This window comes from Ranitomeya variabilis, chromosome 1 (assembly GCF_051348905.1).
Source record: "Ranitomeya variabilis isolate aRanVar5 chromosome 1, aRanVar5.hap1, whole genome shotgun sequence".
NCBI lineage: Eukaryota > Metazoa > Chordata > Amphibia > Anura > Dendrobatidae > Ranitomeya > Ranitomeya variabilis.
In genome coordinates, this window is record NC_135232.1 from 9,241,549 (window position 1) to 9,256,127 (window position 14,579).

Sequence of the window (14,579 nt, forward strand, 5' to 3'; positions counted from 1 at the left end):
TTACTGCATGATGGGGTGCAAAACTATCCATATTGGAGACATGTTAGAGGGGTGTATGTGAGAAGCTGGAGGAGTTGGGGTACACAGTATTATGTGGGTGCAGGGTGTTATAGTCCAGGTAGTCATGTTCTTGGACTACAGGTCATGTTGTTTCTGGGTTCCACCTTGTAATTATAATGAAATATGGATCAGCTGAAGGTTATGAGGACGACACGGAGGAGCAGCAGCATTTTGAGTATTATCTACTGTGACGTTAAGCAGATCCTAGTTGTTTGTCTGCCACATAAATTAGGAATATACTGAATCGTAAAGGTCCATGACCAGTGAAGACACGTGGGAGTCGTCTTGTGTTTTTTTTTTTTATTTCCTGTTGATGGAGTTTTATTGAGAGTCCTAGAACAGTATAATAATCCCGATCCTGTGATTCTCTGTTCATCCTGTGATTGTCACTGTCCAGCCTGTGATTAGTGCAGTAGTCCTGATACTGTGATTGTCTCCTTCCATCCTGTGATCAGTGCAGTAGTCCTGTCCTGTGATTGTTTCCGTCCATTCTATGATCAGTGCCGTAGTCCTGGTCCTGTGATTGCCTCCATCTGTCCTGAGATCAGTGCAGTAGTCCCGGTCCTGTGATTGTCTCCGTCCATCCTGTGAACAGTGCAGTAGTCCTGGTCCTGTGATTCTCTGTCTATTCTGTGATCAGTGCAGTAGTCCTGGTCCTGTGATTGTCTCCTTCCATCCTGTGATCAGTGCAGTAGTCCTGGTCCTGTGATTGTCTCCGTCCCTTCTGTGATCAGTGCAGTAGTCCTGGTCCTGTGATTGTCTCCTTCCATCCTGTGATCAGTGCAGTAGTCATGGTCCTGTGATTGTCTCCGTCCATTCTGTGATCAGTGCAGTAGTTCTGATCCTGTGAACAGTGCAGTAGTCCTGGTCCTGTGATTATCTTTGTCCGTCCTATGATCAGTGCAGTAGTCCTGGTCCTGTGATTGTCTTTGTCCATTCTGTGATCAGTGCAGTAGTTCTGATCCTGTGAACAGTGCAGTAGTCCTGGTCCTGTGATTGTCTCCATCCATTCTGTGATCAGTGCAGTAGTCCTGGTCCTGTGATTGTCTCCTTCCATCCTGTGAACAGTGCAGTAGTCCTGGTCCTGTGATTGTCTCCTTCCATCCTGTGATCAGTGCAGTAGTCCTGGTCCTGTGATTGTTTTTGTCCATTCTGTGAACAGTGCAGTAGTCCTGGTCCTGTGATTGTCTCCATCCGTCCTGAGATCAGTGCTGTAGTCCCGGTCCTGTGATTGTCTCCTTCCATCCTGTGAACAGTGCAGTAGTCCTGGTCCTGTGATTGTCTCCATCCATCCTGTGAACAGTGCAGTAGTCCTGGTCCTGTGATTGTCTCCTTCCATCCTGTGATCAGTGCAGTAGTCATGGTCCTGTGATTGTCTCCGTCCATTCTGTGATCAGTGCAGTAGTCCTGGTCCTGTGATTGTCTTTGTCCATTCTGTGAACAGTGCAGTAGTCCTGGTCCTGTGATTGTCTCCATCCGTCCTGAGATCAGTGCTGTAGTCCCGGTCCTGTGATTGTCTCCTTCCATCCTGTGAACAGTGCAGTAGTCCTGGTCCTGTGATTGTCTCCATCCATCCTGTGAACAGTGCAGTAGTCCTGGTCCTGTGATTGTCTCCTTCCATCCTGTGATCAGTGCAGTAGTCATGGTCCTGTGATTGTCTCCGTCCATTCTGTGATCAGTGCAGTAGTCCTGGTCCTGTGATTGTCTTTGTCCATTCTGTGATCAGTGCAGTAGTTCTGATCCTGTGAACAGTGCAGTAGTCCTGGTCCTGTGATTGTCTCCATCCGTCCTGAGATCAGTGCTGTAGTCCCGGTCCTGTGATTGTCTCCTTCCATCCTGTGATCCGTGCGGTAGTCCTGAAGTCTTGATAATCCATGTCCCTCCTGTGATCAGTCGCAATCATCTTCTTTCTCAGTTGTTGTAGTCTACGATATTTTGAATCTTGCACTGGTGAAGCTTTGGTCCAAACTGGTTCTTCATGGTGAAAATTGGATTTGGTTTAATCTAGGACCTGTTCAAGTCATAATCAGCGGAAATCATATGCTTCAGAACTTGTCATCTTCTATATATAGTACATACAGTATATTGCATAGCACAAGTCTGCAAAGACTTTAGTCTGCAGTGTGATTTCTATTAGTGTGTCCTAGAAGTGTGAAGATTAATGTAGAATTAAAACCAGAATTGAACCAGAAGGGAACTGAAGGTAACTGGACACAGTCACTGTAAATAATGTTCCTGTTTATTTTCACTTTCACCCCTATAATCCTTCACTTTCTCCAAACTCCCCTAATCCCTACACCTAGTAAGGAACTGTTCATCTCTTCTTCAATCCTCCCCATCAGAACTGTTCCTCAACATACAATCCTCTCTCTCCAAAGACAGACAGCCCCCTCATGCCCTCTCCTGCTCCCACCTGCTAACACTTTCTCTGCTCCTTCTCACTGCTGGTGATATCTCTCCAAATCCTGGTCCTCCTCACCACATCCCCACAGTCAGTTCTACCTCCCATCCACGCTCTATCTCAAATTTCTGTAACCTCTCTAACCTTGTACCCATTCGCCCCGGCCCCCGCTTCCTCAGTCCCACTAACAGGAGCTGTATGGAGCGCTCGCTCTTTCTGTAACAAGCTTTCCTACATCCATGATCTTTTTATTACTAACAAACTTTCCTTCCTCGCCATCACCGAAACCTGGCTCACCCATTCTGACACAGCCTCCCCCCTTCTGACACAGCCTCCCCTGCTGCACTGTCGTATGGTGGCTTCCACCTTTCTCACACACCCCGCCCCAGCAGCAAGCATGGTGGAGGAGTTGGTTTTCTCCTGTCAGATAACTGCTCCTTCACCCAATCCCACTGCCACCCTCTGTTACTCTCCCTTTGAGGTGCACTCTGTGCACATCTACTCCCCCTCCAACCGACTATCATTTACCGCCCCCCAGGGCCAGGCACCACCTTCTTTGACCACTTCACCACCTGGCTACTTCATTTCCTTTCTGCGGACATCCCCACTATCATCATGGGCGACTTCAACATACCCATTGACACTTCCCTCTCAGCTGCCACTAAACTTCTATCTCTCACTTCCTCCTTTGGCCTCGCTCAATGGTTTTCTGCAGCCACTCACAAAGATGGTCACACACTGGACCTCATCTTCACCCACCTCTGCTCCCTATCTAACCTCTCTAACTCACGTCTTTCTGACCACAATCTACTCACATTCTCTTCCCTCTCCACTCCATGTCTACAATCCCCACCCCACAAACTTGCACACCCTCGCAGAAATCTTAAACACCTTGATCTACACTCACTCTCTGAATCCCTCCTTCTTCTCACAGACATAAGTTCCCTACACAATGCAGATGCCGCTGCCGCTCTATATAACACCACAATAGCTGTAGCTTTGGAATCTCTTGCCCCTCTCACACATACCAAGGCTCGCAAAATCAACAGACAGCCCTGGCACACCAGCCTGACCAAAGAACTGAGGTGAGCTTCCAGGGCTGCTGAGCAGAGATGGAAAAGATCCCACTCCAACGAGCATTCAAACAGTCCCTCACTACTTTCAAGGCCACACTCGCCAGAGCAAAACAAACCTACTTCTCATCTCTCATATCCTCCCTGTCTCACAACCCTAAACAGTTATTCAACACTAGATGGTGGCCCGATTCTAACGCATCGGGTATTCTAGAATATGCATGTCCACGTAGTATATTGCCCAGTGACATAGTATATTGGCCAGGCACACAGTATATTGCCCAGCCAGGTTTGTCACAGGTTAAAAAATAAACATATACTCACCTTTCCGAGGGAGCCCTTGTAGTCCATGGCAGCTTCCGGTCCCAGGGTTGGTATCAGCGCAGGACCTGTGATGACGTCGCGGTCACATGACCGTGACGTCATGGTGGGTCTTTGTAGTTCAGGCGTGCAGGGCCTGTGATGACGTCGCGGTCACATGACCGTGACGTAATGGCAGGTCCTTCTGCCACCGGAACCTGCAACGGAGGATGGCGGCCGGCGCGAGCGGCAACGGAGGGTGAGTATAGCAGGCTTTTTTTTTATTATTAATTTTAACATTACATTTTTTACTATCGATGCCGCATATGCAGCGTCAATAGTAGAAAGTTGGGGACACACAGGGTTAATAGCCGCGGTAACGGAGTGTGTTACCCGCGGCATAACGCGGTCCGTTACCGCCGGCATTAACCCTGTGTAAAGCCGGTGTCACACTGGCGAGTTTTACGGACGTATGAGCGCAGAAAACACACCCGTAAAATATGCATAACACACGGCCCAATGATTCTCTATGGCCCAGCTCCTATCAGCCGTATTTTACGGATCCGTATTATACGGTCTTCTACGGCCGTACAAAATCACAGCATGCTGCGTTTGTCACCGTATTGCGCAAAAAAAAACCGCCAATGAAAGTCTATGGGGGCGAGAAAAATACGGATTACACACGGACCAGCAGTGTGACCTGCGAGAAATACGCAGCGGTGTTAGTGAAAAGTCGGTAATTCAATTGCCGGCTTTTCATTTCTACTTCACAAACCTGACAGGATATGAGACATGATTACATACAGTAAACCATCTCATATCCCTTTTTTTGCATATTCCACACTACTAATGTTAGTAGTGTGTATGTGTCAAATTTGGGCGCTGTAGCTGCTAAAATAAAGGGTTAAATCGCGGAAAAAATTGGCGTGGGCTCCCGCTCAATTTTCTCCGCCAGAATGGTAAAGCCAGTGACTGAGGGCAGATATTAATAGCCTAGAGAGGGTCCATGGTTATTGGCCCCCCCATGGCTAAAAACATCTGCCCCCAGCCACCCCAGAAAAGGCACATCTGGAAGATGCGCCTATTCTGGCACTTGGCCACTCTCTTCCCACTCCCGTGTAGTGGTGGGATATGGGGTAATGAAGGGTTAATGTCACCTTGCTATTGTAAGGTGACAATAAGCCTGGTTAATAATGGAGGGGCGTCAATTATGACACCTATCCATTAATCCAATAGTACGAAATGGTTAATAAAAAACACACACATTATTTACAAGTATTTTAATGAAATAAAGACACAGGTTGTTGTAATATTTTATTATACTGTTAATCCACCTGATGACTCTCGTCCTGTAACAAAGAAAAAATAAAAACTCAACAATATCTCATACCTTCCGTCGCTCAGGTCAAGACCCACAAAGTAAATCCATCTGAAGGGGTTAAATCATTTTACAGCCAGGAGCTGTGCTAAAGCAGTGCTCGTGGCTATAAAACCCCCGGGAATGAATGGATTGCAGGGGAATAACCTGTAGTTACCTTGATTTGCGGTGAGGCGCCCTCTGCTGGATGTCCTCATGAACTGGAGCATGGTAAAAGTTCCCACGCTCAAGTTCATATGAGGACATCCCACTCCCCCCACTCATCTCAGCTGAAGACTTTACCTCATTTTTCAAGCAGAAGATTGAGAACATCAGAGACTGTTTTAGTCGACAACCCCCAGAGCCCTTCCTCCCAACTACACAGCCCTCCACCTCCAAAACCAACTTCTCCATCATTACAGCATTACAGAAGATGGACTCTCCACTCTACTCTCAAGATCTCATCTCACCACCTGTGCACTTGACCGAATCCCTTCTCACTTCATCCCAAACCTCACCACAGTCTTCATCCCAACCCTAACCCATCTCTTCAACCTATCACTAACAATTGGTGTTTTCCCCTCAAGCTTTAAACATTCCTCAATCACACCTATCCTCAAAAAGCCCTCTCTTGACCCATCCTCTGTATCTAGCTATCGCCCTATATCACTTCTCCCCTATTCCTCAAAACTACTGGAACAACACGTCCATCTTGAACTATCCTCCCATCTCTCTTCTTGCTCCCTCTTCGACCGCTTACAATCTGGCTTCTGGTCACACCACTCCACTGAAACTGCCCTAACTAAGGTCACCAGTGACCTATTAACCGCCAAGAGCAAGCGACACTACTCTGTTCTCCTCCTCCTGGACCTGTCCTCTGCCTTTGACACAGTGGACCATTCCCTATTACTACAGACCCTCTCATCCCTTGGCATCACAGACTTGGCCCTATCCTGGATCTCCTCATACCTAACTGACCGAACATTCAGCGTCTCCCGTTCACACACCACCTCCTCACCTCGCCCCCTATCTGTCGGAGTCCCGCAAGGTTCAGTTCTAGGGCCCCTGCTCTTCTCCATTTACACTTCTGGGACAGCTCATAGAATCTCATGGCTTTCAGTATCACCTCTATGCTGACGACACACAGATCTACAGCTCTGGACCAGATATCACCACCCTACTAACCAGAATCCCTCAATGTCTGTCCACTATTTCATCCTTCTTCTCCGCTAGATTTCTGAAACTTAACATGGACAAAACAGAATTCATCATCTTTCCCCCATCTCACGCGACCCCCCCAACGAACCTATCCATTACAGTAAACTCAGCTGCCCGACTAATCCACCTGTCCCCCCCCACTATTCCCTGGCCTCTCCCCTCTGTCAGTCCCTTCACTGGCTCCCCATTACCCAGAGACTCCAGTACAAAACCCTAACCATGACATACAAAGCCATCCACAACCTGTCTCCTCCTTACATCTGTGACCTCATCTCCCGGTACTTTCCTGCACGCAACCTCCGATCCTCACAAGATCTCCTTCTCTACTCCCCTCTTATCTCCTCTTCCCACAATCGCATCCAAGATTTCTCTCGTGCCTCACCCCTACTCTGGAACCCTCTACCACAATATAATAATAATATGATCTACCTCTTTGATATCTCCTCTGCCGGTACAATTAAGGGTCATCCTACAAGGCTTCATTAAAATGAGTGTCCCACACTCTTTTCAGCATCCCTCTGCTCGGGGTCATTAGCCAGTGCTCCACTGTATAATGTCACACAGGAAAGCCCTTTAAATGTTTGAGCCTTAATTGTCAGGAACCTCCACTGCCATGTCCTAAATCAATCACATCCAAAGTTCTGGTGCTTCCAAGAACTTATTTATCAGGTAACCAAACACCCTTGCTGTGTACACAGAGGGAGAATGCTGACCCACTCCTCTGCGACTTTAAGGCTATGTGCACACGTTCAGGATTTCTTGCAGAAAATTCCTGAGATAAACCTGAAATTTTCTGCAAGAAATCTGCATGCATTTTTTGCGCGTTTTTGCCCCGTTTTTTGGTGCGTTTTTTTCCGGACATTTCACAATGCATTTTATAGTGGGAAATCCGCAAAACAAACGCAAAATTAATGAACATGCTGCGTTTTTTACCGCGATGCGTTTTTTTTGCAGAAAGAAATGCATCATGTGCACAAAAATTGCGTAATTCATTCTAAATGATGGAATGCATATTGTATGCTGTTTTTTTGCGGTTTTATAGCATTTTTATCATGAAAAAACGCGAAAAAAACGCGAAAAATCAGCAACGTGTGCACACAGCCTAACATTATTGCTCGTTTATGGTGCGGAGATTACAGATCTTCAAAATGAAACTATTTTCTGCAAAGAGATCCCAAAAACGGCCAAATGCATAACTTTCCTTGTCCTCAGATCCATATGTAGTAGAGGCGCCGTACAGATTTGGGGATTAGAAGGAATTCTGGCCATGTGTCTGATATTCACATGAATGGAGCTGGCCTGTAGTACTGGACACCACCATGGGCATGAGGGGCGCTGTACATAGGCAGTATAACTGTTTCCTATCATCTGTTCCACCATTTTTCTGTTGTTGGCTCTTGAGGCCTGTGCGCAGCTGTCACCCGTCTAGGCCACAGACTCTGGTTTTGAGGTGTGGGCTGTGACTCGGCTGCTCCAGGACATTTCTAGCCAGTCCTGCACACGCCATGTGTCCGATATAGGGGGAGTCTGTATTCTGAAGGGAACCTAACTGATGGCTGAGTCTGAGGGGAGTGACGTGAACAGCAGCTGCTGCTGGGAGAGACTGACAAATATGGAGCGAAGGCAGCGAGGGCTGGAGAGGAAATGCTGCTCCTACTCCTGAAAAATAAACTTCTGGCTGTAGGTCCCTACAAGTGTCACACACAGCACATTGCTTGCATCAACTCTCATCACAGGAGCTCATAATCCCAAATACGCAGTATCATTACCATCATTCCTAATTCGTCTCACACTCAATTTATCACTTTCACCATGCCTGATTTATCGCCCAGCACCATAGACCGCAAGTTGCATTTCTCTGTGTTTTAATTTTGATCGGGAACACCCCACAAGATTCGATATCTACACTGAGATGCCCCCACAAGACTCAATATTTATACTGGGAAGCCACCACAAGACTCGAATTCTATACTGGTAACCCCTCTACAAGACTCTATGCTGAAAAAACCCCCACAAGGCTCAATATCTAGACCAGAAACAATACAAGATTCAATATCTAGTCCAGAAACACCCCTACAAGACTCGATATCTATTCTAGAAACATCCTACAAGATTCAATATCTAGACCAGAAACGCCCTACAAGATTCAATCTCTAGACCAGAAACGCCCTACAAGACTCGATCTCTATTCTAGAAACATCCTACAAGATTCAATATCTAGACCAGAAACGCCCTACAAGACTCGATCTCTATTCTAGAAACACCCTACAAGACTCGATATCTATTCTAGAAACACCCTACAAAACGCGATCTCTTCTAGAAACACCCTACAAGATTCAATATCTAGACCAGAAACGCCCCTGCAAGACTCGATATCTATTCTAGAAACACCCTACAAGACTCGATATCTATTCTAGAAACACCCTACAAAACGCGATATCTCTTCTAGAAACTCCCTACAAGACTCGATATATCTTCTAGAAACACCCTACAAGACTCTATCTCTTCTAGAAACACCCTACAAGATTCAATATCTAGACCAGAAACGCCCCTGCAAGACTCGATATCTATTCTAGAAACACCCTACAAGACTCGATATCTATTCTAGAAACATCCTACAAGATTCAATATCTAGACCAGAAACGCCCTACAAGATTCAATCTCTAGACCAGAAACGCCCTACAAGACTCGATCTCTATTCTAGAAACACCCTACAAGACTCGATATCTATTCTAGAAACATCCTACAAGATTCAATATCTAGACCAGAAATGCCCTCCAAGACTCGATCTCTATTCTAGAAACACCCTACAAGACTCGATATCTATTCTAAAAACACCCTACAAAACTCGATATCTCTTCTAGAAACACCCTACAAGACTCGATATCTCTTCTAGAAACACCCTACAAGATTCAATATCTAGACCAGAAACGCCCCTGCAAGACTCGATATCTATTCTAGAAACACCCTACAAGACTCGACATCTGTTCTAGAAACACCCTACAAGATTCAATATCTAGACCAGAAACGCCCTACAAGATTCAATCTCTAGACCAGAAACGCCCTACAAGACTCGATCTCTATTCTAGAAACACCCTACAAGATTCAATATCTATTCTAGAAATACCCTACAAGACTCGATATCTCTTCTAGAAATGCCCTACAAGACTCGATATCTCTCCTATAAACGCCCTACAAGACTCGATATCTCTTCTAGAAACACCCTACAAGATTCAATATCTAGACCAGAAACGCCCTACAAGACTCGATATCTATTCTAGAAACACCCTACAAGACTCGATATCTCTTCTAGAAACACCCTACAACAGAGGTGTCAAACTGCATTCCACAAGGGCCGCCAACAGGTCATGTTTTCAGGATTTCCTTAGCATTCCACAAGGTGCTGGAATCATTCTGTGCAGGTGATTAAATTATCACCTGTGCAATACAAGGAAATCCTGAAAACATGACCTGTTGGCGGCCCTCGAGGAATGCAGTTTGACACCTCTGCCCTACAAGATTCAATATCTAGACCAGAAACGCCCTACAAGACTCGATATCTATTCTAGAAACACCCTAAAAGACTCGATATCTAGAACAGTAGCACCCTACAAGACCTGATATCTAGACCAGAAACACCCTACAAGATTCAATATCTAGACCAGAAACATCCTACAACACTCGATATCTATTCTAGAAACACCCTACAAGACTCAATATCTAGACCAGAAACACGCTTCAAGACTCGATATCTAGACCAGAATCGCCCTACAAAACTAGATATCTATTCCAAAATGCCCCACAAGACTCGATATCTATTCCAAAACACCCTACAAGGCTCAATATCTATCCCAGGACCATCTCACAATTTTTATATACAGTGAGGAAAATAAGTATTTGATACTGCTGATTTTGCTAGTTTTCCCACCTACAAAGAATGGATAGCTGTCTAATTCTTATCGTAGGTACACTTCACCTGTGAGAGACAGAATCTAAAAATAAAAAACAGAAAAATCACATTTTTACATAATTAAATTGCATTTTATTGCATGAAATAAATATTTGATCACCGGCCAATCAGAAAAAATTCTGACTCTCAGACCTGTTAGTCTTTCTTTAAGACGCCCTCCTACTCGGTGCTCATTACCTGTGCTAATTGCACTTGTCAATCACACTCCAACCTCCCCACCATGGCCAAGAGCAAAGAGCTGTTTAAGGATTCCAGGGGCAAAATTGTAGACATATACAAGGCTGGGATGGGCTACAGGACAAAAGGCAAGTAGGTTGGTGAGAAGGCAACAACTGTTGGAGCAATTATTAGAAAGTGGAAGAAACACAAGATGACTATCAATCTTCCTCTTTCTGGGGCTCCGTGTAAGATCTCACCTCGTGAGCAAAAGATGATTCTCCGAAAGGTCAGGAATCAGTTCAGAACTACACAGGAGGACCTGGTCAATGCCCTGAAGAGAGCTGGGAACACAGTCTCAAACCTTACCATTTTTAACACACTATGCCATCATGGATTAAAATCCTGAAAGGTCCCCCTGCTCACTCCAACACAAGTCCATGCCCATTTGACGTTTGCCAATGACTGGATGATCCAGAGGAGGCCTGGGAGGCCGGGTGGTCAGATGAGGCCAAAATAGAACTTTTTGGTATCAACTCCAATCGCCGTATTTGGAGGAAGAAGAGGGATGAGTACAACCCCAAGAACACCATCCCAACCGTGAAGCATGGTGTGGCAAACGTCGTACTTTGGAGGTGCTTTTCCGCAAAGGGGACAGGACGACTGCACCATATTGAAGAGAGGATGGATGGGGTCATGTATCGCAAGAATTTGGGCCAACGACCTCCTCTCAGTAAGAGCATTGAAGATGGGTCATGGCTGGGTCGTCCAGCATGACAATGACACGAAAAACACACTCGGGGCTACTAAGGAGTGGCTCCATAAGAAGCATTTCTAGGTCCTGGAGAGGCATAGCCAGGCCCAAGACCTGAACCCAATAGAAAATCTATTGGCGACAGCCCCGAACCTGAAAGATCTGGAGAAGATCTGTATGGAGGAGGTGGCCAAAATCGCTGCTGCAGTGTGTGCAAACCTGGTCAAGAACTACGGAAAACGTCTGACCTCGGTAATTACAAACAAAAGTTTCTACACCAAATATTAAGTTCTGTTTTTCTATTGTATCACATACTTATTTTATGCAATAAAATGCTAATTAATTACATAGCAATCATACAGTGTGATTTTCTGATTCTTATCATTAGATTCTGTCTCTGACAGGTGAAGTGTACCTACGATAAAAATTACAGACCCTCCATTCTTTGTAAATGGGAAAACTTGTCAGTGTATCAAATACTTATTTTCCCAAATATATATATATATATGTGTGTGACAAAAGACCCCACAAGACCTGTCGTATACCAGGGACTCCTTTCCAGATCTTCTGTATATCTGGAACATCTTACAAGACCCACCGTGCACAGGAAGCGCTGCATAAGACCATGATCCAGTTGTCATGGTTGCTTGGATCCTTATGTTTGCCAGTTTTTCCTGCTTCCATAACATCAACTGCAAGAACTGACCAATCACTGCATTAACCCCCTGATAAGCAACATTACCACCAAAAAATTAGGGTGATGGTATTAGTGTTATGGTTGAGCACAGAATTTCTCTTTTTTAAAAAAATAATATTGGATTAGGATGCCACCGCACATTCCAGTCTTATCAGTGGAGCCAACGCCTCATGTGACTGGTCAAAGTACCTGCGTGTAAGCCACCATCGGGAGCTGGGGGAGCGTCACACAGAACAAAGTGCACAGCACCCTCCTCACCATGCCTGTGTGCTTCCCTACTCACTCCTCATCGTATCTGTTCTGCCCTACTCACCATATGTGCGTACCACCTCCTCACCGTGCCTGTGCGCTGCCCTACTGCCTCCTCACCACACCTATGTGATGTATCTCTGCGCTACCCTACTCACTCCTCATCGTATCTGTTCTGCCCTACTCACCAGATGTGTGTACCACCTCCTCACCGTGCCTGTGCACTGCCCTACTGCCTCCTCACCACACCTATGTGATGTATCTCTGCGCTACCCTACTCCTCATCGTATCTGTTCTGCCCTACTCACCACATGTGTGTACCACCTCCTCACCGTGCCTGTGCGCTGCCCTACTGCCTCCTCACCACATCTATGTGATGTATCTCTGCGCTACCCTACTCCTCATCGTATCTGTTCTGCCCTACTCACCACATGTGTGTACCACCTCCTCACCGTGCCTGTGTGCTGCCCTACTGTGTCCTCACTCTACCTGTATGCACACCACCTCCTTGGTGTTTTTATGCATCTTGTCCTGACAGTACCTGTGTGCACCTGCTCCTCACCGTACCTGTGTGCACCACCTCCTTCTCCCCACACCTGTGTATACCACCTCCTCACTGTACCTGTGTGTATACCATCTCCTCACAGTGCCTCTGTGTATACCGCCTCCTCACCTTGCCTGTGTGTATACCGTCTCCTCACCGCGCCTGTGTGTATACCGGCTCCACACCGCCCCTGTGTGTATACCGGCTCCACACCTCACCTGTGTGTATACGGGCTCCACACCGCACCTGTGTGTATGCAACCACACTATTGTACTTGTACTTTTTTTCCACTTTAAAAGATTTCAGTTTAGTTTTCAATGGATTTGCATAAATTATGGATGTCATTAAAAGTTATGAAATGATTCTTCATATGACAAAAACCTAGGATTTCAATAGGGGTTGTAGACTTTTTACATCTAGGGATATCAGTGGTAAGAGTCACTGTGATCAGATCTCTCTACTTGCGATGGAGAGGTGCCATGATGTGTGTCCTCGTGTCCTCCCTGCATTACAAGTTATGGTGAGCGCAGCAGTCAGTCTGGTCAGCAGCTGTCTCCGCTTCATGGCCAGTCACTGTCTCTCAGACAGGGATATAGACTGGCATGGACACAGAGTTCATGTTAAGGCCCGATGACTGATTCTTTCCTTTTATTTTTGTCTCCAGGTGCGGCATCGCCAGTCTGGCCAAATCATGGTGCTCAAGATGAACAAGATGATGAGCAACCGTGCCAACATGCTCCGAGAAGTGCAACTAATGAATCGACTGTGTCACCCCAATATCCTGAGGTAAAGGTCGCTCTCATCTTATGTTTTACCCCATCACCTCAATATCCTGAGGTAAAGGTCGCTCTCATCTTATGTTTTACCCCATCACCCCAATATCCTACAGTAAAGGTCGCTCTCATCCTATGTTTTACCCCACCACCCCAATATCCTGAGGTAAAGGTCGCTCTCATCTTATGTTATACCCCACCACCCCAATATCCTGCGGTAAAGGTCGCTCTCATTCTATGTTTTACCCCATCATCCCAATATCCTGCAATAAAGGTCTCTCTCATCCTATGTTTTACCCCATCACCCTAATATCCTGAGGTAAAGGTCGCTCTTATCCTATGTTTTACCCCAGCACCCCATTATCCTATGGTAAAGGTTGCTCTCATCTTATGTTATACCCCACCACCCCAATATCCTGCGGTAAAGGTCGCTCTCATCTTATGTTTTACCCCATCACCCTAATATCCTGAGGTAAAGGTCGCTCTTATCCTATGTTTTACCCCAGCACCCCATTATCCTATGGTAAAGGTTGCTCTCATCTTATGTTATACCCCACCACCCCAATATCCTGCGGTAAAGGTCGCTCTCATCCTATGTTTTACGCCATCACCCTACTATCCAGAAGTCAGCCTCCTATGTTTTACACCATCACCCCAATAACCTACAGTAAAGGTCGCTCTTATCCTATGTTTTACCCCGTCACCCCAATATCCTGCGGTAAAGATCGCTCTCATCTTATGTTGTACCCCACCACCCCAATATCCTGCGGTAAAGGTCGCTCTCATTCTATGTTTTACCCCATCATCCCAATATCCTGCAATAAAGGTCTCTCTCATCCTATGTTTTTTTCCATCGCCCCAATGTCCAGAGGTAAAGGTTGCCCTCATTCATGTTTTACGCCATCACTCCACTATCCTTAGAAAAAGGTCAGACTCATCCTGTGTTTCACCCCATCACCCCACTATCGCTATAAAGGTCGCTCGCAGTCTGTTTTATGCCATCACCCCACTATCTTGCGGTAAAGAA

The 14,579-nt window shown here is 46.0% G+C and overlaps 1 protein-coding gene across 2 annotated transcripts in view; it reads left to right on the forward strand.

The window, feature by feature from the left end:
- LOC143802086 (dual specificity testis-specific protein kinase 2-like) overlaps positions 1-14,579 on the forward strand; it is a 59,543-nt gene that overhangs the window by 22,713 nt on the left and 22,251 nt on the right. For both annotated transcript variants that reach the window (XM_077281302.1, XM_077281301.1), the window contains exon 3: positions 13,444-13,565. In XM_077281302.1, coding sequence (XP_077137417.1) covers positions 13,444-13,565 — 122 coding nt within the window. The remainder of the gene's footprint in view (positions 1-13,443; positions 13,566-14,579) is intronic.